Source organism: Carcharodon carcharias, chromosome 7 (genome assembly GCF_017639515.1).
Source record: "Carcharodon carcharias isolate sCarCar2 chromosome 7, sCarCar2.pri, whole genome shotgun sequence".
Taxonomy (NCBI): Eukaryota; Metazoa; Chordata; class Chondrichthyes; order Lamniformes; family Lamnidae; genus Carcharodon; species Carcharodon carcharias.
In genome coordinates this window covers 133,150,140-133,178,047 of record NC_054473.1, presented here as the reverse complement: position 1 = coordinate 133,178,047, position 27,908 = coordinate 133,150,140, and the positions used below count along the sequence as shown (strand labels likewise).

The window sequence follows — 27,908 nt, the reverse complement described above, 5'->3', positions numbered from 1 at the left end:
CAGATAATGTGTGATCACAGGATGCTGATTCTGCAAATCTGTGCAAGGTACCCAGGCAACTCCCACGACGCCTACATCTTCAGACACTCCCAGGTGTCGGGGCTCTTCAGTGCTCCAGCTGTGCTAGATGGCTGGCTGCTGGGTGATAAGGGCTATCCCCTGTGAAAGTGGCTCATGGCACCACTACGCCGTCCAAGAGCAGAAGCTGAGCAGCGATACAATAGGAGCCAGGGCACCACAAGAGCTGTGGTGGAGAGAGCCATCGATCTGCTCAAGATGTGCTCAGGTGGAGCACTCCAGTACCCCCCAGATTGCGAATCTCTGATAGCGGTAGAATGCTGCGCTCTGCACAATCTTGCGCTGGAAAAGGGGGATGGAATTGACGATGAAAACCTTGATGCCCTGGATGAGGCTGCACATGATGAATCCAGCAATGGCTCCGAGGATGAGGAAGCACAGGGCGATGATGAGGGGCAGCACGCCAACTCGCATTTACACCAAGGAGGCAGAGACACCTGGGATAATTTAATCCAAAGGACCTTCAGCTAGCTCCACACACATGGATCAGCAGGAACAGCATTGCCTGGCATTTCCACACGTTGCACTTAGGTGCCACATCTTCCACCTTTTCACCCACCGAGCCCTGGAAGGAGCCAGAGGCCTAGAAGTGGAGGGCAACCGTGAGCTTCAGAGCCGCTGGCATGGGGAATCCACCCACACAGTTAGGGGAGATCTCAGGGCCAATCATCTGACAGATATAGTTGACTGTCTCCCTTGAGACAGCTGTACTATGGGCTTAGTACAGAAACATCAATGTCCACTCAAACACTCATGATATATATGTGAAAAAGAAAAATGCACCACAAACAAAACACCCTCAGCCATGGTAACAAAAGTGGACTTTATTATGTCCAAAAGAAAAGCAAACAATTCTCCATTGCAATGAGAACAATTTGGGTCCCTAATCTAGGGCCAACACAAAATCACCAGTGACATACCCATGGAGTGCCTAACGTGCCTTATGCTTATGTTTTTGGGTGCTACGTCTAGGTGCCGCCCCATCATTCAGAGTGGCTTGAGAGACAGCCTGCTGACTCTGCTGTCCTATTGGCCTCCCGTGGAGCCTGTGATGGCTCCGCCTGGGAGGCAGTGGCCAGTTCCTGAACTGGCACTTCCCCAATTGTCGCAGCCTCAAGGGAAGAAACATTGACTGGCAGAGGGGCGGAAGAGCTGCTGCCCTCATCCGGAGCTCCTAGTGACGATAAACAGTTGTTGCACCGATGTGAGGTTCCTTTCGACCTCCCTGCTCACCGCAGATGCATGGGCACCAAGCACCGATACTTGGTGCCCACAATATCTCCCACATTGGGAATGACCACTTGGCCAGTACTGCTGTGAGGGCTTGCAGGTCAGAGAGTATCCTAATCATAAGATGTTCCATCTGATTGAGTCCCCTATCTATGAGAGTTGCCAGTCTCTCATTGGAGGAAGACTGAAGCTCTGCCCTGAGGGTCAAATCTTCACGTGCACTCTGCCTGGACTCCTCTGTCGCTAGAGACCAACTGAAGCATTCCCTCATGCAACCCTGCCAGGTGCAAACGCACTTCCTGCCACCTGTCATGCAGCTACTGCATTGGGGCCAACTCCCAAGGCACGTCATCAGTGCCAGACTCAGCATGTGCTTCATCCCCTGCAGCCCTCCGGCTGCTGGCGCCATCGGCACTCTCTGCTCCTACCATCTCCTCCAGCAATTGTGATGTGCCCTTTCCATCGTGACCCGGGACACTAGCCGACGATAAAGTCCCCACCGAGGTGTGTGTGTCTGCGCTGGTGTTTGGCTGGCTGAAATTATGTGCTGCAAGTTGCACATGTTGGCCCTCAGGTGTGGAGGGGTGGCTGCGGTGTCAAGATGCGTGTCACTCTGGTGGTGATGCTGAAATTAACAACAAGGACAGTGCATCAGTTAGCGTACATTCAGTTCAGCCTTTCATCCCTTCCCCCCCCACCCCCAGCCTCATAAGTCGCACATCCTTCAAGACCCTAAGGAGACAAACATTGGTGGGGTGGAAAAGATTGAAGAGGAGCCCCAACTATTAAACGCACATGCAGACAGGCTGATCAGATGGCCTCAGGAATGCCACGTGGCATGTTATGTACCATTGGAGCGTGGAGAGTGCAGAGGTACCTGACCTGGATGCATTGTGGCCTGGGTAGTTGTGGGGCTGAGGAAACATCGCAAACAGTTGCGACATTTGCCATGCATCACAGAAGATTGCATTAGAGGTCACATTATTAGCCTTCATTCCGTAAGGAGGGGCATGGACTGGGTGGGCAGAAAGCAACATTTCCTCTTGGCGCAGGGATGAGTAACATGGTGGCATTTATCTAAGTTGAGTGCCATGAGGTTCTTAGCTGAGGTGCTGAGGACCTTTTGGAAAAGTAATATGGGGTGCACTGGCTGAAAGGGTGGTGGAGGTCCCAAACCCCCTAAGATGCAGTAAGACTTTGGCTGTGCAGCAGCAATCCAGTGGCATGTTAGACCATGGTGATAGTGGTCACAAATGGGATAAGGTGACTTTGGAAGGTGGTGGAGATGCAAATCCTCAAGGGGACGAGGGTCCCTTCTGTATGACCTGCATGTCAGAGTGTCTCAGTCTGTGAATGAGCATTGTTTCAGCATTAACGATTGCAGCAACTATCAGTGGTTTGGTTGGTGGGCAGACAGAGTGGATGGAACTGTGGACCTCAAATACCTGGCCGCTGGACCCCAGCGTCACTGCCCCCGGCTGCCCTGGCCTCCTGCCTCCTGCCCAGCTCCATGGCCTGTTCTTCAAAGGTTGTGAGGCGCTGGAGGAGGGTGCACTCATCTCCAGTCCTCTGGCACTCCAGTGCATTGTGCTGACATTTTGCCTGCAAAACAGAGAAGAGGATTATTGGGACTGGTCGCTCATGTGCTCTGCATGCGCACGCCGCACCCCAACCACAGTGGCCCATCTGAGGCTTCCAGCGGCTCCTGTCCACACTACTGGTGATCAGTCCCCAGAAGATAGTACGACTGGTCCCAACCCCCTCCCCCAACGGCCACCTTGGACACATCCGGCATCCATCACTTTGAATAGCACTCGGGTCTTAGCGCCAATGGCAAGGATGCGCAACTAGGTGCGGCGCCAATGCCAGCAGATGGCACTTGGCCAAAACACCTTGAGGCACCCCTTGCACCATCTCATTACCATCAATATGACATGTGTTGGAGTTCTGAGTATGTGTCTAGCGGCCTCCCCTGCAGGTTGCCCCCAGACTACTCAAATGCCACAAATACCAACATATGCTGCGGGGAGAACCCTTCTTCTCCATAACCACTAAGGTTAATGTAAGCATGGTCAGTACCCGTTTGCCCACCCAGCGTGCACCAGATGCCCTATGCAGCAAAGACAGCAAGACGCGGTGGGGGGGGGGGGCTCAAAGGCTAAGGATACCTTCTGAGTCAAATGGCCAAGACCGACATGGCACTCACCCGTTCAGAATGCAGCAAATCATTGAATCTTTTTCTGCACTGGGTGCCAGTGCACCGCACATCATCATAGGCACTGACAGTGTCACCCACCTCCTCCCACGCCTGGCTGGTGACATAGGGGGCCCTCCTCCTCCCATCCTCCGGATACAGCAGGTGCCGATGGATAGACACCTCTTGGAGGAGGACAGCAAGGCATGCATCAGAAAATCGGGAGGTACAGTGGCCCCTCGCTGGCCTCCTCCTGCTCATGCTGCTGTGCAATCAGTCCTCCCTCCCTCTCTTCATGAGTGGCCATGGTACACTGTCTCAAGCAGGCTGCCTGGCCACTCTTTATGCAGGCTGCCGGTTCACCATTGGAACCGGCAGTCTGAGGCCGCCTGCCTCCGTGACTATTTTTCCGTTCTCCATGGGAGTCACTTACCCACTGGGCAGGCCTCAATTGGTCTGCCCGCGGAAAATGGCGGCGTGGCTCATTTTGCCAGCGACAATCGCCCGCCACTGAGTCGGTCGGGCCCGCCTGACTGACAAATGGAAAATTCTGCCCATTGTCTCACCAGCCTCTTTGTTGAACTTTACCTTTTAACAATGAAACCCCTTTCGTAGAACCAATTTTATTAGTAATATAAACATATGGCTTGATATCTGCTAGATAGGCATCAAGTTTTCACTCCACTTGAATTCTCTCTTCAAAAAATGCAAATACACGCTATCTCTCTTCCATATCAAAACTAGTACCCATCAAAGCACCCAGACTAGCTGGCTTCAATCCAGTTAAGACACACCCGCAGACTAAACCTCTAATTTAAAAGAAAAATATTTTACAAAAATATTATATACATTAATAGCTTCATGACAGGGTTCTTGCATAACTTCCTGTGCTTATCAAAATTAACAGTTTCAATGCTGGGAAATAGAGCGCTTTTCATTTTTGGCATTCAGTGTTAACTTCAAACATTTCTTTAATCATGTGCAGAGATTGAGATAAAGACTATTGTTGTACTAAATGGTAAAGTGCATAATAGTGGCATAGAGATCTCGTATCACAGCTGCCAAGACGGTTAGAGAAAAGAATAAAATTGTTTCCGGCATCATCCAATGGAATTTGCATTTTTCACAAGAAGCTGCCTTCGTATGTAATTATTTACAAATAAATCTTAATGAGTTGTGAGGGTAGAGATGCTTTTATAGATTTATAACTCACTTTAACATAATTTCTTTTGAAAGCAAAGGTCAGATGAACTGAGATAAAACAAAATCCCAACCCCATGTACTTAATGATCTTCCAACAGAAAGGAGAATCAGAAGATGTTATTATCACCACATCTTTTGAGATGAACCAACCTTATGTTTGACTGAAGGGAGTACATTTTTATGACCAGCTGCCCTCTAATTCCAGGATCAGCAACTTGGTCTTTCAGCCTGCTCTCATGTGGCCCTGTATACCCTTGCGTGATCCAGGGAGTATTCAAATATTCTGATGCTTCTTTTATTCACCCATGAGGTGTGGGCATCACTGACAAAGCTAGCATCTATTGCTCATCCCTAACAGCCCTCAAGAAAATTGTGGTGAGCTATCCTTTTGAACTACTGCAGTCCATCAGGTGTGGGTACACCCACAGTGCTGTTAGGAAGGAATTCCAGGACTTTTGTCTGGCAACAATGAAGGAATGGTAATAGATTTCCAAGTCAGAGCGATGTATGAATTGCGAGAGAACTTGGCGATGATGGTCTTGCCATATGTCTGCCACCCTTGCCTTTCTAGGAAATAGAACTTGGTGGTTTCAGAGGCCTAGTCAAAGAAACCTTAGCAAATTGCTGCAGTGTATCTTGCAGATGGTATACATGCAGCCATGATGTGCTGGTGGTGGAGTGAGTAAATGGGGTGCCAATGAAGTAGACTGCTTTGTCCTGGATGGTGTCATGCTTCTTGTGTTATTGGACCTGCACTCATGCAGGCAAGTGGATATGATTCCATCACAATAATGATTTGTGCTTTGTAGATGGTAGAAAGGCTTTGGGTGACAAGAACCACTCGCTGCAGAATACCCATCCTCTAACCTGTTCTTATATCCACTGTATTTATTTGGCTAGTTCAGTTTTTGGTCATTGGTAACCTCAGGAAGTTGATGGTGAGGGATTTGGTGATATTTTTAATCCTGTTGAATGCCATGGGTAGGTGGTTAGGCTCTCTTGTTACAGATGGTCATTGCCTGGCACTTGTATGGCAGGAATGTTACTTGCCACTTATTGGCTCAAGACTGAATGTTGTCCAGGGCTTGCTTCATGTGGGCACAGACAGCTGCATTCTCTGTGGAGTTTCAAATGGAACTGAACACTGTTGTATCATCAGCAAATATTCCTACTTTTGGTCTTATGATTGAAAAAAGATCATTAGTAAAGCAGCTGAAGATGGTGAACCTAATTCATTGCCATGAGGAACTCTTGCAGCAATGTCCTGGGGTTGAGATGATTGACTACAAACAACCACAAATATCTTCCTTTGTGCTACATTTGACTGCATACTCGAAAGAGTTACATTTGACTGCAGTCAGTGCAGAGTTTTTCCACAATTCCCATTGAGTTCAAATTTGCTGGAGCTGCTTGATGCCACAAAATGCCAGATGCTGCCTTGCCACCAAGGGCATTCATTCTCTTAGCACTCCCCTGGAATTCAGGACTTTTGTCTAGGTTTGAACCAAGGCTGTAATGAGATCAAGAACAGAGTAGTCCTGGCAGAATCCAAGCTGAGCATTAATGAGCAGGTTATTGGTATGTGCTGCTTAATAGGCTGAAAATGACAAGTTCCACCACCTTGCTGGCAATTGAGAACAGATTGATGGGCTGGTAATTGGCAGGGTTGGATTTGTCTTTGCAGCAGTATGTCAAATCTTTTTTTTTGGAGCTGTGGATGAAGGGAGGAATAAATCAATTTAAAATTAATTACCTTTCTTTAAAGTAATGTATTTAGGAAAAATTGCTTCTCCCACAATGCATTATAGGTGCATTCTGCTGAAAATGGACTCTGTGCAGAAGCAAGGAGTCTGATATTTTTAAATTCATAGAATAGGTGTCATATTTTCTATAATTCCTAGGATTCTTTGAAATGATCTGTATTTTGTATATATTTTTTAATTGTTTATGCAAAACTATTCAAAGACTCTCTAGAAAAGACAACTATTATTACTTCAGTTAAATTCCCAGTTGGAGATTGTATAACTAAGTGCACCAAATATAGCCAATTCCTCCAGAGCATACTTAATGATATTCTTTGGCCATTTCAAAGTAGAACTGTTAATGGCGGTAAAGCTCCGTAAAATATCGGAGCAGCAACTTATATTTATATCAAGTTTTATGTCAAGTTACATTCTCCATTTTCATTCGTTTCTCAATCTAGACAATCAAAAATATGATGGCAATTGAAAAGGTCAAAGGATTTTGCCAGATTGTAGTTTCTTCAAAGGTGCGAGAGGGTATAGCACATTTAATTCAATCATGTGGACTCGGTGGAATGAAGCATAATTCGGTTGTTATGGGTTGGCCTTACGGCTGGAGACAGAGTGAAGATCCCAGGGCTTGGAAAACATTTATAGGTAAGATTTATTAGCATCTTAATTTTCTTGTATTTCTTCGTATTTCAATATTATCCAAAGTAAAGAATTTTCCCTCCGATTTATAGTAATCATATATCATCAATTTGAATATTCTGCATTCTTTGACATAAAAGGGTAGTTTCCACTCCACACAAAAGATAGAGGATTTTCGAGCACAAATTACATCTTACTCAAATTGTATTTTCAAATTGCTGAATCATGAACATTTTGTGGTATAGCTGACACTGCCCACAAAAATGATCATGCTTCCAGATCTAATGAATTACCATGGCAAGTTTCTGCTTACTGCACCCCTTTGCAGCTCCATGAAGAGGCTCCTAAAATTTAGGGGAGGATTTTTCCCCAATTAAGGCCCACCTAGCGTGAAACACGAATGGCAGCACTTAGCGCTGCCTGAGTCGAGGGGAGAGGAGGGCGAGCGCGAACTTTGCGCATGCACACAGGCGCGCGCTGGAAAAGCTCCTTGAGGGAGATGAACAGTTTAACACATCAAAAATAAAGATTTTAAAAATGTTACAACTGAAATTTAAAATTTTTATTTTATTTTTATTTGCTGTTGGAAATCTCATCCTGCCCGTGAATTGAGGTTTCCTCAAAAAATGCAAAGGCCGCTTTGGCCTTTTTGCCTGCTCACTAACCAAAGGGTTGGACAGGTAGTGAAAAATTTGTTTCAATTACCTTTTTAATGGTCTTAATAGGCTTTTAATGTCGGCGGGCCACTGCCAACTCTGGCGCACGCATGCCGACCTAAATATCGCTCATCAAGCTGCCCGACAAGCTAAAAATTCTCCCCTTAGCTTTTTAGGCACAAGGGCGTTAAAACTAAAAGTTTAAATATTTAAAGTATTTAATGTACTAAAAAGTTGATCTTAGGGAAACATATAAGGTTCTTAGGGAGCTTGACGGGCTAAATGCTGAGAGGATGTGGGAGAATCCAGAACTAGGTCACATAATTTTAGATAAGGGATCTCCCATTTAAGACGGGGATGCAGAGGAATTTCTTCTCTGAGGGTCATAATCTATGGAATTCTCTACCCTAGAGAACAGTGGAGGCTGGACATTAAATATATTCAAGGTTGCATTGGACAGATTTTTGACCTATAAGGGTTATGGGGGACAGGCAGGAAGTGGAGTTGAGGCCATGATCAGATCAACCATGACCTTATTGAATGGCAGTGCAGGCTCAAGGGGCTGAATTACCTACTGTTCCTATTTCTTATGTTCTTAAACTAGGATCTATATTGTTTTTCAAAGTCGTTTTCTTTTAAATTCTGATTACTCACAGTTGATGGACTTGCCACTCTTAGTCATAGAGTTATACAGCACAGAAACAGGCCCTTCGGCCCATCATGTCCATGGCCACAAAGCACCTATCTATTCTAATCCCATTTTCTGGCACTTGGCCTGTAACCCTGTATGCTATAGCTTTTCAAGTGCTCATCTAAATGCATCTTAAATGTTGTGAGGGTTCCTGCCTCTACCACCCCCTCAGGCAGTGTGTTCCAGATTCCAACCACCCTCTGGGTGAAAAATCTTTTCCTCAAATTCCCTCTAAACCCCCTGCCCCTTATCTTAAATCTATTTCCCCTGGTTATTGAACCTCCACTAAGGGGAAAAGTTTCTTCCTATCCAGCTGTGGCCTAACTAGCGTTTTGTACAACTCCAACATAACCTCCCTGCTCTTATATTCTATGCCTCGGCTAATAAAGGCAAGTATTCCATATGCCTTCTTAACCACCTTATCTACCTGTTCTGCTGCCTCCAGGGATCTGTGGACATGTACACCAAGGTCCCTCTGATCCTGTGTACTTCCTAGGACCCTATCATTCATTTTGTATCCCCTTGCCATGTTAGTCCTCCCAAAATTCACCACTTCACACTTCTCAGCGTTACATTCCATTTGCCACTGCTCTGCCCATCTTACCAGCCCATCTATATCGTCCTGTAATCTAAGGCTTTCCTCCTCACTATTTACAACACCAATTTTCGCATCATCTGCAAACTTACTGATCGATATTCACGTCTAAATCATTAATGTACACTACAATAGCAAGGGTCCTAGCACTGATCCCTGTGGTATACCACTCATCACAGACTTCCAATCACAAAAACAACCTTGTTTCGGATTTCCAGCGTCTGCAGTTTTTTGCTTTTTTCTTTGACCATCACCCTCTTGCCCCCTGCCACAAAGCCAAATTTGGATCCGATTTGCCACATTGCCCTGGATCCCATGGGCTCCTACCTTCTTGACCATTCTCCCACATGGGACCTTGTCAAAAGCCTTACTGAAGTCCATGTAGACTACGTCAACTGCACTACCCTCATCTACACAACTAGTGTAGTTCAGTCAAATTTGTTAGACATGATCTCCCGCTGACAAAGCCATGCTGACTATCCCTGATTAATCCCTGCCTCTCCAGGTGGGGATTAATCCTGTCCCTCAGAATCTTTTCCAATGGTTTCTCTGCCACTGATGTTAGACTCACTGGCCTGTAATTACCTGGTTTATCCCTACTACCCTTCTTTAATAATGGTATCACATTCGCTGTCTTCCAGTCCTCTGGCACCTCTCATGTGGCCAGAGAGGATCTGAAAATTAGTGTCAAAGCCCCTGCAATCTCCTCCCTTGCCCCAAAGAGCAGCCTGGGATACATCTCATCTGGGCCTGGGGATTTATCCACTTTTAAGCCCACTAAAACCACTAATACCTCTCAATGCTAATTTGTTCAAATATATCACAGTCCCCCTCCCTGATTTCTACACCTACATCGTCCTTCTCCATAGTGAACACAGATGAAAAGTAATCATCTATGTCTTCCTGCTCCACGCACAGATTGCCACTTTGGTCTCTAATGGGCCCGACTCTTTCCCTGGTTATCCTCTTGTCCTTAATATATTTATAAAATGCCTTGAGATTTTCCTTTATCTTGCCTGCCAGTGTTTTCTCATGCTCCCTCTTCACTTTCCTAATTACTTTTTCAAGTACCCCGCTACACTTTCTGTCCTCCTCTAGGGCTTCTGCTGTTTTCAGCCCTCTGTATCTGCTATAAGCCTCCTTTTTTTTCCTTATTCAATCCTCAATATCCCTTGACATCCAGGGTTCCCTGGACTTGTTGTTCCTACCCTTCACTTTACGGGAACATGTTGACCCTGAACTCTCGCTATTTCCTTTTTGAATGACTCCCACTGGTCTGATGTAGACTTTTCTACAAGTAGCTGCTCCCAGTCCACTTTGGCCAGATCCTATCATATTGAAATTGGCCTTCCCCCAATTCAGGACTTTTATTTCCGGTCCATCTTTGCCCTTTTCCATAACTACCTTAAATCTTATAGAGCTATGGTCACAATCCCCGAAATGCTCCCCCACTGACACTTCTACCACTTGCCAGGCTTCATTCCCTAAGATTAGGCCCAGTACCACCCCTTCTCTTGTAGGATTTTATATGTGCTGGCTCAAAAAGCTCTCCTGGATGCACTTTAAGAATTCTGCCCCCTCTAAGCCTTTCACACTAAGACTATCCCAATTAATATTGGGGAAGTTGAAATCCCCTATTATTATTACCCTATTAATTTTACACTTCTCTGAGATTTGCCTACAAATCTGCTCCTCTATCTCCCTCTGACTGTTTGGAGGTCTATAGTGTACTCCCAGCAAAGTGATTGCCCCCTTTTTGTTTTTAAGTTCTACCCATATGGCCTCATTTGAGGAACCTTCTAAGATACCATCCCTCCTTATTGCAGTAATTGACCCCTTGATCAATAGTGCAATACCACCTCCGCTTTTACACCCCTAACTCTCCCCCAACCACATTCGCCTGAAGATTCTATATCCAGGGATATTGAGCTGCCAGTCCTGCCCTTCCCTCAACCATGTCTCTGTGATAGCTATAATAAAAATGTTTATGGGCAGAATTTTCTCCCCGTTGGGAGGGGAGGCTTAGGAGCAAGTGCGTGGAGACGTGCTTCCGATCGGCACCCCTAATCGGGGCACGCTGCCATTTTATTTGGGCATGCCAATAAAAGCCCGCTCAGCGTGACGTCAACAAGGAAGCGCTATGCGCTCCCAGTGCGTGCGGGGGGGGGGGACTCCCTGAGCCAAGAGTGTGCTCCTTCACGCATATGCATGAAAGAGCTCACTCATCTCCCTGAGGCTAAGTGTTGCCTCAGGGAGATCGGCTCCTGTCTGAGAAAATTTTAGAAACAGAAGGAATAAATTTCCCTGATATGTCCCCTCATGTGACACTGTCAAATGAGTTGGGACATGTCCATCTCTTTCATTGACAATTTTATTAAAAATTTTAAAACATGCATGAAACCTCATCCCGCCCGTGGGTGAGGTTTCATGATTTTTCTTAAGCTCGCCAGGGCTCCCGGCCTGCCCGCCAACCTTAAGGTTGGATGGGCAGGTCTATTAATTACTTTAATTACTTTGTCAATGGCCTCAATTGGCCATTGACAATTCGGCGGGCACACGGTTGATTCTGCTGAGCCCCCGCCGACCTGAAAATTGAAATGAGGTGGGGTGATGTTGGGAGTTCCGCCCGATGTCATCCTGCGTCATTTTACGTGTCAGTGAGCGGGCCCTGCCCCCCGCTCGCCGACCGGGAAATCCTGGCCTATATTTTACAATAGATCTGCTTTCAGCTGCTTTAAAAAACTGGACCAGGTTACCATTCTTAAGTATATCTAGCAATATTAAAAAATATATTTGAAAGCACTGCTTTCATGTCAATTTTTTTGTTTGATTATGCAAATGAGTTTGAACAGAATGGTGAACTATAACTTCATTTTGTAAAACTCGTGCAATCTGCACCCAGGTTCCTAATTATGCCCAAAATGGGAACTCAGCCCCATGCTGTGGAAATAGTAATCCACATTTTAAGACCAAGGTTAGGATATGATGACCCAAAAGTGAAATAAATATCCATATAAACCTTGATTATAGAAAGTAGTGGATTGCAAAGAATAATAATTAATTGTGTAATATTATTTTGCAGCAACAGTTGGAAAATGTACCATTTTTTCACCCTCAGTTCTGGCCACAAAAATGAAATTGTGTGTGCCCAAATTTCCAGTTTGTGCTGTTGCCAAGCATGTAAAGTTATCCCTTTGAACTTGATCATTTATATTGTCAAATGGTGCCACAATATGCAGAGTTTGTTTCCCTTAACAACTATAACCCGGTCCCAACATTTGTTATAAATACAGAAAATGCTGGAAAGATTCAGCATGGTCTGGCAGCAGCTGTGGAGATAGAAACAGAGGCCTGAATTCTCCCGTCGGCGATTTGGGGGCAGGGCCCGCTCGCCGACAGAAAAATAACGCGGGATGACGTTGGGAGGAACCCCCGACATCATCCCGCCCCATTTAAATATTCAGGAAGGCGGGCGGACAGCGAAATCAGTTATCTGCCCGCCAACCTGTCAATGGCCAATTAAGGCCATTGACAGGATAATTAAGGAAATTAAAGGCCCTGCCCATCCAACTTTAAGGCTGGCGGACAGGCAAAGAGCCTCAGCGGGCCCCTGATAATACGTGAAACCTCATCCACTGGCGGGATGAAGTTTCATGTCTATTTCAAAAATCTTAAATAAACTACATGAGATTTATTAACATGTCCCATCTTCTGTGACATTGTCACATGACACTTTGAAGCACTGTCAGTGATCTCCCTGAGACAGCATTTAGTCTCAGTGAGCGCGCGAAAGAGCACACTTTGACAGTTGGGGAATCCCCCCCCCCCACCCCCCCCAACTCCTGCACAGGAAGCGCCCACTCAAAATGGTGGCAGGGCCCACCGCCGAGCCGGTAGGGCCTGCCCACCAACCTAGGGCAAAATTCTGCCCTCTAGAGTTAACGTTTTGAGTCCATATGACTCTTCAGCTTCTTTTAGTTTTCAGAGTATACCAGCTGGACAAGATAGGACTGTAAGGTCAGTGAAATGTTAGGGTGTGTACAACATGAGAATAATGGAAAGTATGTATATGCATCACCAAAATGGCTATCGAGCCTTCTTGGTGTCTGCAGTGTATTTGTGCTAACTTACTGGCTGCTTTCTAACTATAACCACGACGTGGCTGGACTAGGTTGGTTATTTTGCCCCACGTAGTTAAACAGAAACAACAGGGTAGTTAAAATATTGCTCTCCAATTGAATTCCTATTTTAAGGATTTTCTGTATTGCCAGTCAAGGTCAACTAATGCAATAATGTTCTGTGTGATCTTTCTTTCTCGAATTATGAACAAACTATAGTATGACTGTATTTTCCAGAAATCTGATAAAGGAGTGCCTATGTATTTTTCATGAGCTAACTCAATAGATTTCTGTTGCTAATCAGACCTTTGGTTTGGTTAAATGAACGAACTTATCTCAACATCAGTAACACTGACCTTTACTTTGCAGATACTGTGAGAGTCACTACAGCTGGTCACCTAGCCCTATTGGTGCCAAAAAATGTTTCTTTTTACCCAAGTAACCATGAACGCTTTACTGAAGGCCACATTGATGTTTGGTGGATTGTGCACGATGGAGGCATGTTGATGCTGCTTCCATTTCTTCTTCGGCAGCACAAGGTATGAACTACCTGCAAGAAGTATAAAAATCTTGTAGTGCATGGACAGATGATAGAAATATAAATGACTACGGTCAGAATTTTTCCACTCAACTGACAACGGGTGTGATAGGTGGCAGGCGCGGAAAATATGACTCGACCTGCTTCACGACAGCATGAAGGCAGATTGTAGTCATCCGCTAAGCCCACCAACTGTGGCCTGCGGTTCCCACCATCAGTTGGCAGGGAACACATCAGCATATAATTAAAAGGCCATCCTGCCAGGCTCTTGGAACCCCGCTGTATTGTCCGTCCACGTTGGCAGGAAAGAACAGTGACATATTTCACAGCAGCACGCAGACAGCACGGACTTGGCGGCCTTCACTTTGAGGGAACTGAGGTGAATGAGCTACAGCATACTCCATAGCTCGCCTGTTGTTTACAGGAGCCGGGGCACGAGAGCAACTGATGAACGGAGGCGAATGCTGAGGTGGGGGGGGGTTTGGTGTCTGGGGGCAAGTGCTGGCCAGCCTCAGAGGCGACCGTTATCGGTTGGAGGGGGCAATGTCAAGTGCTGCCCTGACGCTGCATCCTGCGCACAGGCATTCGAGGGGGGCAGGGTAAGCGAGGGAAGTGGCCATGCATTTGGGACACCTGTATAAACTGACCATCCCTCTGCAACTGAGACAGATCAGGCACAGCTACAGTGATATGATTGGGGTCAGTCTCCTATCCTGTTCACCCATGGGGCAAGCAACACGGAAGTACTAAAGGGACACCAAGTGCTCCATACCTGAGCCCCCACCACCGCACCTCCCCAGGCACAGGCTTTGAGCATTTATTTAAATTTAAGCAATTTATTGAAAAGGCAGAGCGGTTGGACTGCACACGTGGTACAATCTCCTCACCAGTGTTGGCCATGTAGCAGTCATTGTTGGAGGTGCTCACAGCCCCTTACGATCTCAGCATCCAGTGTCCATGTCGCAGGTTGACAGGTTAGGATAACCATGTCCCTTTCTCTCTTTCATGCTGCAGGAGGATCACATCAGGATCATGGATCCTGGTGACCTAGCTGTTTGCCTGATGGCCTACAGAGATAGCAGAAGACTGAGGAGAGAGCGACTGAGGCTTCTGCTGTGCAAAGCAGGAGCAGCAACCTCATGAAGAAGGGGCAGCAGGGGCTCCAGCACAAGCTGTCCAGGAGCGACAGCGAGCCATGGCTGGTCGCCGCCTAGTGACGCCCAGGATCAATAAGCACCACCTGCCATTCTTGCAGATGATTGAGAACCAGCATCACTGATGACTGCGCATGTCTAGGGATCTGGTGGCTCACATCTGCCACTTATTGCAGGAGTTGGCGCCAAGGGGACATGGAGGGCATCCACTGCCAGTGGCTGTGAAAGTGACCGCAGCGCACAATTTCTATGCCAGTGGCTCCTTTAAGGGCTCCATAGGTGACCTCTGTGATTTCACAATCCGCCACCCACAAATGCATCCATGAGGTCATGGATGCCATCTTCTCCATGGCACACAGCTTTGTGTATTTCCCCCAAGACCGGGACAGCCAGGATGCAAGGGCTATTGGATTCGCCCTGATCTCGGGATTCCCACAGCTGCATGGTGTGATTGACTGTACTCATGTGTTGCCCAGATCTCCATCGCTACACTCAGTGGAATTCATCAACCGCAAGGGCTTCCACTCACTGAACATGCATCTGGTGTGCGACCACCAGAAACGCATCCTGCAGGTATGCACACGGTTTCCAGGGACTGTGCACGACGCCTACATCCTGAGTCGCTCGCAAATCCGTGCAGTCTTCCAGTGTCCACAGAGACTGCAGGGTTAGCTCCTTGGGGACAAGGGCTACCTGCAGAGGCTATGGCTAATGACATGGTGGCTAATTAGCACTGTGCGTGTACCCACACCACGTGCATTACAGCAGTTCAAGAAGGCAACTCACCACCACCTTTTCAAGGGCAACTAGGGATGGGCAATAAATCCCGGGCCAACCAGCAAAGCCCACATCCCATGAATGAATTAAAAAAAAAACCTGTGCAGCGGCCTCAGACTGCAGCAGAGCAACAGTATAATGCGGCTCATGCAGCCGCTCGCAACTTGGTGGAGCAAACCATCAAGATGCTGAAAATGCAATTCTGGTGCCTCGACCGGTCTGGTGGAGTGTGGCAATACAGTCTGCAGAGGGTGTCATGCATCGTCATTGTCTGCTGCGCCCTTTCAACCTGGCAATGCAACAGGAAGAGAAACTGGCTGAGGAGGAGATGGAGGAGCTGCACATCTCCTACAATGAGGAGGATGCCAACAGGGGTGAGGGGGTCCTCGGTGGTGACGATGATGGGGATAAGGCTTTCGCACTGGCTAGACGAGGCAGGCATGCTCAGTTGGCCCTCATAGCTGCCAGATTTGTGAAGGATGATGACGACATGCAGTGAGGTTTCCCCATAGATCCTCAGATCGCAGTTTTGAACATTTGACTCAAGTCTGGATTATGGCAGCTCCAATACCCTCTGAGAGACTGCTCCTGTCTTGAAGATGCAGTGGAGGTACTAATAATTGCTCGATTGCAGGAGGATAATGGCAACATGCAGTGAGGACACTCCGTAGATCTTCACATAGCCTCTGAGAATGTTGACTCCCGTCTGGCCAAGGACTGCTCACTTCTGCTCCATGACCATGGCCATCTCAGAGACGCAACCATGAAATTTCAGACGCATCTGATGCTGTGTCCGTCTTCAGCACCTCAACCCTTCAGGAGCTGGTGCACAGCATCACTGGTCGCAGATGCTGGTGTGATGGGGCTAGCCCCTCCTTAAAGGTGCTGAGAGCACACAGAGAGAGTAAGAGAACTCTGTGACCCTGCCCACGACATTCTGGCAGCAATGACCAGCACCGAGGTGCAGGCATCGGTAATGTTTCCAGAGAGTGTGAGACTGGACCATCACTGTCGTCTGAAGGCTGCACAGAGCACAGGGAAGAGGCCCTGAACTGAGATACCTGCCTTTTGTCTTGTGCAGAAAGGTTTCACTTCCCAGTGACAAGAACACTGCTCATCAGAACAAGGAGCCACAGGCAGGGAACGGGAGTTTATTTACAATAGTGAACAGTACGTACAAGTGGTTAACACCCATCCCCAGGCTGTGCAATTATTTTTAACTAACTTTCCTAACCCTGCCGCTTTGTCTTGGTGCTCCCCGGAATTCCACAGCAGGGGTGGAGGCAGCCTGCTGACTGTGATGCCCTGTCCTTGATGACTTTGACGGGCAGCCTCTGGAGGGCTGAGACTTGGTGGGCCCCAGCCTGCTTTTGGGATCCTGCTGTATGGCAGTGGCACTCTCCTCGGCCTGTGAAACTGAAGCTGCATAGGTCACAGGAAGAGGGGATTCGGATGGACTGGTCACTCCGAGTCACCTTGGTGGATGGCCCCGAAGTGTGCACCTGCTGATCCTCCTCCCTATGGGTGCCTGAGGCCCCCTGGCTGACTCCGTGAGCGGGACGGGTGGCTGAAGTGAGATCAAGCCGCCCAGCACCCCTCTCATGTACACACTGTTGGAGGCCAACTATGGCATTAGCGATGGTGTTAAACCCACGTAGTGGTGCAGGAGTGATGCCCCGAACCAAAGTCCGCATGGCGCCCACCATCCTGCCAGTGTTGATCTCGGTGCGTTGTAATGCCAGCGCCATCACCTCAGCCTGAAGATGGATAGAATCCTCCATCGTACCTTGCTAGCTGAGGAGTGCAGTGGACAACCCTTTCTGGTGTTCCCTAGCTTGGTCTCAGCAACATTCTGGCCTCCAGCAGTTCTCCGAGTGCCGGGGGCCTGGGAAGTCCCTGCATCCTCCTGCTGTGAATCAGTCAGTGCGATGTGCTCACCGGATTGTGATCCCGAGGCTACTCTAAAACTAGGCCCCACCGAGGTGTGTGTCTCTGTGCTGGTGGAGAGTGTGGGTGAGCACTGTGACGGGACTTCAGGGAGAATGCCTTCAGAATCCTCTTCAGGGGTTTCTTCGGGGCTTAATCGGAAGCCCTGGGTCATGGACTCTGTCAGCTGTTTGGCAGATGTGCCTGCGAAAGCAAGGGGAGATAACTAGTGCATGGCCTTTGAAACAGGACACATCACTCACAGCGGGGTTGTCTGCTGGATATGGCATTGCTGGATCCTCACTTGGTAAAGCAGCAGTGACCTCACCGTCAGCACAGGACCGGTCCCAGTCATCGCCTGCCAGCTGGATGGCTATGTTTATGAATTCTGTGAGAACTTTAATCTCCAGCATCCCTCTACATGTGTGTGACCTATCCCTCCTGTTGTGTGCTAGTTTGTCCTGCATGGATAGAGATGGGGATAGTGTATCAGGGCACCTGCCAGGCCAAATTATAAGTATGCCTGGCCAGTGTGAGTGGTGAGCAGTCCCATGAACAGGATGAGGACAATGACGGTGTGTGTGGAAGACTGAATGGTGATGTCCCTTGCACTGGCAGTGAGTGAGGACCCTGTGGGTGTGTGATGGGTTTGTGGGTGAGTGAGTTGGGAGCGATGAAAAGAGTGACTTACCCTGGCGGAACAGAGGAGTTAATTCATCTTTTTGTGGCACTGGGTGGCTGTCCATCTCTGCAGGGCATTTACACTGACCACTGCTGCCACCACCTCCCAAGCCCATCCTGCTGCCAGAGCAGGGGTAGAGCACATCCTGGCGGGCCTCCACGGTATCCAGCAGTCGCTCGAGGGGCCCATCATTGAAGCGGGGGGCTGCAGTCTTTTTTCCTTTGCTGGCCATGTCTCCCGGGTTTCAATGAGCATTTTGCTGACGGCTGCCTTTTAAGGATGGCGGTCAGTGTGATGCAACAGCGGGGTGATGGCAGGCAGGCGAGTGAGAGCCCATCCACCATGGAAACGTGGGAGTGAATAAATAATGAGGTGGGCTCGGAATGAAAGAGCATGAAAACCCACCATTTTCATTCATGTGTAGGACTCCATTATACCTGCCCACTACCGCACTTAGTACATTTCTGGGAAATTTCCGTCCTGCAACTGGAAGACGACCCAATAGATTGTATACAATTTGCAATTATAAACTTCTCCTAACTTATGATGGTGTTAACCTTGCAATTCACTGGTTCAGAAAGCTGCCACTTGCTGAGTGAAATTTGGAAATATGCATGCCAATTTGGAATATATAGTGACTCATTATTTCTTCCCTCCTTATAGCGTAAACCCAGTAAACCTGACAGTTAAAAAGCAGCATAAAGATAGTTCCATGAAGGAAAATATTGAAAATTAGAACATCTTGCATATAGACTCTACAACAAGAGGAACAATCATCATTACTTTATATTTTAAAGCAGTGAAATAAGTAATCGATTTTTAAGTTAATTGTAATAAGCACAAGATGCAAAGATGACCAAATAAGGGAAGCAGAGGGTGCTGGATTGCCATTAATTTTAAAGCTGTTTTTAAAAACAAAATCACATTATCTGATGGGAAATGAAATTGTGTTTTCATTTTGTCAGAATTCAGGGCAGTTCATGAAAATAGTGTCCATGATGTCTTGTTTTATACCGGATTTTTTGTTTCAGTAGTTACACAGAAACAAAAGCTAACTTGGTTGAAATTCTGTACAGGTCTGGAAAAAATGCAAGATGCGAATTTTCACTGTAGCCCAAATGGATGACAACAGTATTCAAATGAAAAAGGATCTCGCAACTTTTCTTTATCACTTGCGCATTGAAGCAGAAGTTGAAGTTGTTGAAATGGTGAGGAGCAAGCCTGGTAGGACACAGTCTGCACCAACAACATACTTTTTATTTTTAAAAATGCTTTCTTACAATAATGGCATTAAATTCTGTCCTCAGCATGGTAGTGATATTTCAGCTTATACATATGAACGGACTCTCATGATGGAGCAACGGTCACAGATGTTAAGACAAATGAGGCTATCCAAGACTGAGAGAGAAAGAGAGGTAAGCTGCAATAACTATTAATCACTCTAATCTAAGTTTCTAGTTCTGTATGGATTTTTTGAACCATCAAATTAGTTGTTCCAGCCTTCCCCACTTTAAAATTCAAAATTATAGCAGTATTTTATAATTTGAAATCACCATTGTTTGTAATTTCTCCAGTTAGAGTAACTTTTTTTTATATCCCATTGGGGTTTCAAAACTTGTAGAGGTTGTAGCTCGAGTTCAGTTACTTGTGAGAGCAGTCGTTGATACGCTTTATTTGCATGTTGCTGTATATAGCAGTTAATTAGCAGAAACAGAATTATCAGTAACTGAACAAGGACCAATGTAATATAATCCTAATCCATGGATGAATATTCACATTCATGTCCCAATTCCATAAATCCTCCCACCATGTGGCAATTTTGATATCATCAATTTTCTTATTAATATGCTCATTATATTGCTGCAAGCAGAAATGCACTTTTTGGGATTTAGCAATGCTCTCTCAATTCTTTTAGTTTTACTGGCAGCTGTGGGACATCATAACTGAACCCTTCCACAAACTCCCATAATCGTCCTTTCATTCCATCTTTTACACTCATTTTTGTGATGGTAAATATTCATCATTTGTCGATCACCAATTCTGACAACTGTTTCTGTGATAAAACAAAAGATCGCTTCAGGAACAGGGAATGGATTTTTGTATTCATAATTATATTCTTTTTCTGTAGTGATCGCACAGTATTCCCACTCTCCTACATATGCAATTTGTGTCCGGAATCTACCCAGAATGACGAGCTCTCAATAGAAAAATCTACCATCAGCTTGTGTCTGCAGTCTGGCAATGTGCATCAGTTCCCATCTTTACCCTGATATTGGCACCTTGGTCTGTACCAAGCAGAGAATACCTTTGCAAATGTTACAAGATTCTGTTTCAGGAGAGTAACCGACATGGGTCTCCGAAATACTGGTGGATATTGCTGTATAATGTGGAGCTTTGAGTGCAAATGAAGGGACAGGATCTCTTTGTTTCAGATACAAGCCCCCTTAATACATATGTACAAGCATACGAATCTGGAGCAGGAGAAGGCCCCTCAAGCCTGCTCCACCATTTAATAAGATCATGGCTGGTCTGATTTTAACCTCATATTCCTGCCTTCCTCCGATATAACCTTTCACCCCTTTGCTGGGACTTTGATCCTATTGGCACCCAAAATAGCTTCCTTTATGCTAGGGAGTGCAGCTGTTGGAGGGAGAACTGGGCATTAGACTCTATGTATGATCCTATCATGTAAAACTTCTTAAAAGAACAGGCATAGCAATTCCTGACTGTCTGTCTTAACTCTTTGGTAAACATGCAGGAATCTCATTACTAGTGACATAGTAAAAGTCAAGCCACTCCATTGTAAAACGTCTCTTCTTGCCTGTACTCTTTATCATGAATTATTTATGGGTATGGCAGTATAATGGTTATATTATTGGATTAGTAATCCAGAGGCCTTGGCTAATGATCTAGAAAAATTAGTTCAAGCTGCTGGGGAATTTCAATTCCGTTAACTAGATACATCCTGCATAAAGAAAGCTAGTATCAATAATAGTTTTTTAAAATTCATTCATGGGATGTGGGCATTGCAGACGAGGCTGTCATTTATTGTCCATCACTCATTGTCCTTGAGAGGGTGACGGAGAGCTGCTATCTTGAACCACTCAGTCCATGTAGAGTAAGTACATCTCCCATGTTGGGGGCCGGGGGGGAGTTCCAGGATTTTGACCCAGTGACAGTAAAGGAATGGCGATTTATTTCCATGTCAGAATGATATGTGACTTGAAAAGAAACTTGCAGGTGGCGGTGTTCCCGTGTGCCTGCTGCCCTTATTCTTTTAGATGATAGAGATCCTGGGTTTGGAACCTGCTGTCAAAGAAGCCATGGCAAGTTGCCATGTAACCAGCTGATTGTGGTCACATGTCCTAAGGAAAGGCAATCTGCTGACCTTAACCAGTCTGTCCTAAATATGACTCCAAACCCTTAGAATGTTGTTGATTCTAAACTGCCCTCTGAAAAGGCCTAGGAAGCCATTCAGTTGTATCAGGCTGCTGTGAAAAGCAAGAAGAATAAAACTGCATGGACCACCTGGAATCGGCCAAGTAACCAAACAAAAGAAAGGCACGTTCACCCCTTCGAAGGCCCATCACAATCATCTAGGGACTTATACTAAACTCTGGAGAACTGTTCCACGGACTAGGCAAACAACATCCTGTCACAATCATATTTTCAGAATCATATCTTGCAGCCAATGTACGAGGCTGCTCCATCGCCACAGGCAAGACGGACTCACCAGCTGAGTTGGCACAGTGTCATGCAGTAAGGAGTGGCACTGAGAGTCCTTCACATTAACTCTGGACCAATGAAGCCTTGTGGCATTAGGTCAGACATGGGCAAGGAAAACTTTAGTAGGTTACCACCTACTGCCCTCTCTCAGCTGATGAATCAGCACTCCTCCATTGGAAGAGGCACCGAGGATAGCAAGAAGCCAGGATGTACTGAGGTTGGGGGACTTCAACTTCTATCAAGAGTGAATTAGTAATACCACTACTGACCTGAGGTGCCACACTGGGCCTGAGGCAGGTGATGAGGGAACCAACACAATGGAAAAACCTTCTTGATCTCAATATCACCAGTTTACCTAATGCAGATGCATCTAACCAAAGCAGTAGTGATAAGTTTGATATTTGCACACTCATCATCATCAGTAGAATTTTAATCCATTACAATCTGTAACCTCATGGCCTGGCATATCTCACACTGTACCATTAGTACCAAGCCAGGGAACTAACCCTGGTTCATGGAGTGTAGAAAAACACACCACGAGCAGCACCAGGCATACCTAAAAATGAAGTGGCAACCTCGTAAAGCTACAACAGAGGATTATGTGCATGATCAACAGCAGAAGCAACATGCTGTAGAGAGAGCTAAGCAATCCTACAACCATTGGATCAGATCAAAATTCTGCAGCCCTGCCACATTCAGTCGTGAAAGGTAGTGGACAATTAAACAAATAAAGGAAAGAGACAGCTTCATGAACATCCTCATGCTCAATGACGGGGTGGCCAACACATGGGGCAGGATTTTACGACCCACGGGTGAGCACGCGCCCAACCCAATTGGGCAAGTGTCCCGACGTCATCACACACTTTCGTGATCTTTCGGTCGACAGGCACGCACAGAAGTAGGCAGTGTACCTGCCAACAATTAAGAAGCCTCTTAAAGCCCTTAAGCAGGAAATTAATTTGTATTTTTCACTGCCCACTCAACCGTTCGGTTGGTGGGCGGGCAAATAGGCCAGGCAGCCTTTGCATTTTTTCCGAAACCTCATCCATAGGCGGGATGGGGTTTCCAGCAGAAAAAAACTTTTCAACTTCATTTCAAACATGTAACTATTCATGTGACTGAGTCACATGTGGGGACATGTTTATATCAACTTTAAAATGTCTGTTTTTGTTTCTCCAATTCTTCAGCTCCCTGAGGCAGCTCTGTGCCCTCAGGGAGCTTTCAGCACGCACTCCCGCACGCATGGGCTGACTTCCGTGCCTGCCCTCCTCTCGCCCCCACCCTGGCAGCGCGCCTTTCATGCTGACTGGCCGTTAATTGGCCAGCCAGCATGAATTCATGGTCGGGGGCCGATTGCGGCTGGCGGAGCTTTTCCCGGGCCGACCCGCCATGCCCTCCCAACGAAGGGAAAATCCTGCCTGTGAGCATAAAAGACAAGGCTGCAGTGTTGCAACCACCTTCACAGAATCATTGAACTTGTACGGCGCAGAAGGAGACCATCTGGCCCACCCTGTCTGCACCTGCTCTCTGCATGAACAATTCAAGTAGTTCCATTCTCCCACCTTCTCCCTGCAGCCCTGCACATTTTTCTTTTTCAGATAAGAATCCAGTTCCCTTTGAATGCTTCTGGTGAACCTGCCTCCGCCATGCTCTCAGGTAGTGCATTCCAGACCCCAACCACTCGCTGTGTGAAAAAGTTTTTCCTCATATCACTATTGCTTCTTTTACTAATTACTTTAAATCTGTGCCCTCCCATTCTTGATCTTCTCACAAGTGAGAACAATTTCCCCCTATCAACTCCGTCCAGGCCCTCATGATTTTGAATATCTATCAAAACTCCTCTCAACCTTCTTTTCTCTAAGGAGAACAGTCCTAACTTCCCCAATCCACCATCACAATTGAAGTTCTCATCCCAGGAACCATTCTTGTGAATCTCTTCTGCACTCTCTCCAATGCCTTCACGTACTTGTTAAAGTGTGGTGCCCAGAACAGGACGTGGCACTCCAGCTGAGGCCGCACTAGCGAGTTATACAAGTTCAACATAACCTCCTTGCTCTTGTACCCCTTGCCCCTATTAATAAAACCCAGGATATTGTATGCTTTATTAACCACCCCCTTTAGCTGTCCTGCTACCTTCAGACTTATGCACATGTGCACTCAGGTCCGTCTGCTCCCACATCCCCTTTAGAGTTGTACCCTATTTTTAGTACTGTCTCTCCATGATCTTTCAACCAAAATGAATCACTTCACATTTCTATGCATTGAACTTCATCTGCCACCTGTTTGCCCATTCCACCAGCTTGTCTATGTCCTTTTGAAGTTCTAATCTATCCCCCTTGCAGTTCACAATGCTTCAACCAGAATCTTGGCCTCCTCCTGAGGACCCTAGCATCACAAGTGCCAGTCTTCAACCAATTCAGTTCACTTCACATGAAGTGGCCGAGCTCCCTGGATACAGCAAAGGCTATGGGCCTCAGCAACATCTCAGCTTGTGACTTGTGCTCCAGAGCTAGACGTACCTCTAGTCAAGCCATTCCTATACAGCTGAAACGCTGGGGTCTACAAAGTGAAAAATTGACCAGGTATGTCCAGTCCACAAAAAGCGGGACAAATCTAATCCAACCAATTACCATCCCATCAGCAAAGTGATAGAAGGTGTCATTGGCAGCGCTGGGGCAGGAGGGAGGGGTGGGGGGCAGCGTTGGTGGTGTGGAACAACAGGTTAGAATCATACCTAGCACAAAGATGGTTGTTGTTGTTGGAGACCATTTATCTCTGTCCCAGGGCAATGCTACAGGTGTTCCTCAGGCAAGTATCCAACTAGCTTCATCTGCTTCATCAATGACCTACTCTTTATTGTAAGTTCAGAAATGGAGATGTTTGCTGATTGCAATGTTCAGTTCCATTTGCAACTCCCCAGATACTGCGGCTTTTTGTGCCAGGTTGGCCTGATAAATGGCAACTAACATTCATGCCACACAAGTGTCAAGCAATGACCATTCCCTATAAGAGAGAATATAACTATCTCATCTTAATGTTCAGTGGCATCACCATTGTGGGAGTATACTAGAAACTTAACTGGACCAGCCAAGTAAATACCAGGCTACAAGAGTGTGTCAGAGGCTGGGAATTCTGCAGCATGTGATTCAGCTCCTGACTCCCCTAGGACTTTGCACCATCTACAAGGCACAAATCAGGAGTGTGATAGTGTATTCTGCACATGCCTGGATGAGTGTAGCTCCAACGACACTGAAAAAGCTCAACAGAATCCAGGGCAAAGCACCCCTCCAGAAAGCCAGGCAGTGAAAGGTGAAACTAGAACCCAATTTTTACATGTTGTACATGCTTTTGTTTACAGAGAACAACACTGCAAATATATACCTCCAAACCCAACAACCACAGTTTTAGTCTGTTGCTATATATATCTGACAATAAGTGAATCCCCAGTTAATGCTCACCACATGAGTATAATTAACCACCCAATTAATAACACACAACATGCTTGATTGGCACCCTATCCACCACCTTCTATATTAACTTGCTGTGGCTGCAATATGTTCATCTGCAAGAAACATAGAAAATAGGAGCAGGAGTAGGTCATTCGGCTCTTCCAGCCTGTTCTATCACTCAATATGATCATGGCTGATCCTCTATCTCAATGCCATACTCCCGCTCTCTCCCCATACCCCTTGAAGCCTTTAGAGTCTAGAATTCTATTTCCTTCTTAAATATATTCTTAGCCTCCATAGCCCTCTGTGGTAGAGAATTCCACGGGTTCACCACCCGCTGAAGTTGTTTCTCTTCATCTCAGTCCTAAATGGCCTACCCCATTCCCTGAGACTGCGACCCTTTGTTCTATATATTCCCCCCGAATCTCCACCAGCCAGAAGGAACATCATCCTTGCATCCAGTCTGTCCTGCCTTGTCAGAATTTTATATGTTTCAATGAGATTCCCTCTCATTCTTCTAAACTCCAGTGAATACAAGCCCAGCTGACCCAATCTCTCCTCATACAACGATCCTGCCATCCCAGGAGTCAGTCTGGTGAGCCTTTGCTGCATTCCCTCTATGGCAAGTGCATCTTTTCCAAGGTAAGGAGCCGAAAACTGCACATAATACTCCAGGTGTGGTCTCAGCAAAGCCCTGTACAGCTGCGGTAAGACATCCTTGCTCCTGTACTCAAGTCTTCTCGCAATGAAGGCCAACATGCCTTTGACTTCTTAACTGATTGCTGCACCTGCATGCTTATTTTCAGTGATTGGTTTACCAGGACAGCCAGGTCCCTTTGTACATCAACATTTCCCAATCTATCACTATTTAAATAATACTCTGCCATTATGTTTCTCCTACCGAAGTGGATAACTTCACACTTATCCACATTAGGCTGCATCTGCCATGTATTTGCCCACTCACTCAACATGTCTAAATTGCCTTGAAGCCTCTTAACATCCTCCTCACCACTCACATTCCTACAAAGTTTTGTGTCATCAGCAAACTTGGAAATATTACATTTAGTTCCCTCATCCAAATCATTGATGCATATTGTGAATAGCTGAGGCTCGAGCACTGATCCCTGCTATACCATGCTAGTGACCGCCTGCCACTTTGAAAAAGACCCAGTTATTCCATCTCTGTTTCCTGTCTGCTAATGAATTCTCAATCCATGCCAATATATTACCCCCAATCCCATGTGCTTTAATTTTGTACACTAAGCTCTTATGTGGGACTTATGATAGGTATGATTCTAAAAGCTTTATGAAAATCTAAATGCACCACGTACACTGTAGCATATCACTAAGGCTTCCTCAACAGCATCTCCCAAATCCATGGACTCTACACCTAAAATAACAAGGTAAGCAAGCACGTAGGAACACCACCACCTGCAAACTGTGCTCCAAGCTACACACCATCCTGACTCAACTGTATCGCTGTTCCTTCACTGTTGCTGGTTCAAACCTGAAACCACCTCCCTATGGCACTGTGGGTGTATCTGTGGCAGTTCAAGTGGCAGCTTATCACTTCCTTCTCAAAGGCATTTAGGAATGGGCAATTAATGCTGGCCTTGCCAGTGATGCCCCACATCCCATAAATGAATTAAAAACAAATATATGCAGATATTTAGAAACCCCATTTTGCTTTTTTTTCAGGCCCAATTAGTAAAAGACAGGAATTCAATAATTTATCCAGGAAATGTGTACTCAGATGAAGAGGAAGAGGTACATGTCTACCCTGACAAAATACAGATGACATGGACAAAGGAAAAATGTGAATCTGAAAGAAACCGCAATAGAGCCACCACCCCGAACAGTTTCCGAGAATTAATCAGTATTAAACCGTAAGTGTCAGCCCCCTCCCTTGAGAGGTCACATTCTGTGAATAATAAATGTTAATCTTCCTCCACCTGTATTGTTGAACTGTTACTGTTATTTGCACATTGCTTTTTTCTGACAGTTCATTTAGAATTGTGAGAAACAAAATGCTACCACCTTTATACATGTTAACTTCCAGTAGCATCAAAGTTATTAACAAAATAAGCATATTGTTCAACAGTGAGACCAAATTTCAAAGACTAGTTGTTTTAAAAGGTTTGATTAATGTAGTTTAATGTAATTGCGTTTGGCCCTGAGAGAAGGGGGAAAATCTGTCAAGTGATTCTTATTAAAACTTAAAGTTTGTTTCCTAATAGAGTGATTTTGACCCATAAGTCAGTTGTAAATTACCAGTAATTGCTAGAGTGGGGGTAGTGGAGATTGAGGAATTATGTCAATTAGCCAAAATGCATTATTTTCAACTTACTTCATTCAATTGGTCCTTTAGTCCTTGACTTTAAAGTTCTCGGCAGTGGCCCTGTTTTGGTGAATGACTGCTTGGTCAGCTTGTCAAATTGAAAAGTTGAGTAATGGGGGGTATAGATTCTTAGCAGATTATTTTCTCACTGGGTGATATA

The 27,908-nt window shown here is 46.0% G+C and overlaps 1 protein-coding gene and 1 long non-coding RNA gene across 4 annotated transcripts in view; one reads left to right on the top strand and one right to left on the bottom strand.

Annotated features, from left to right (window-relative positions):
* Positions 1–27,908, top strand: part of slc12a4 (solute carrier family 12 member 4) — a 128,975-nt gene that overhangs the window by 91,873 nt on the left and 9,194 nt on the right. For 2 of the 3 annotated variants that reach the window (XM_041191355.1, XM_041191357.1), the window contains 5 exons: positions 6,909–7,104; positions 13,528–13,697; positions 19,312–19,443; positions 19,543–19,650; positions 27,109–27,296. In XM_041191355.1, coding sequence (XP_041047289.1) covers positions 6,909–7,104; positions 13,528–13,697; positions 19,312–19,443; positions 19,543–19,650; positions 27,109–27,296 — 794 coding nt within the window. The remainder of the gene's footprint in view (positions 1–6,908; positions 7,105–13,527; positions 13,698–19,311; positions 19,444–19,542; positions 19,651–27,108; positions 27,297–27,908) is intronic. The other variant, XM_041191356.1, reaches the window with a different exon arrangement.
* Positions 1–27,908, bottom strand: part of LOC121279869 — a 46,887-nt gene that overhangs the window by 15,644 nt on the left and 3,335 nt on the right. The gene's annotated exons all lie outside the window — the stretch shown is intronic.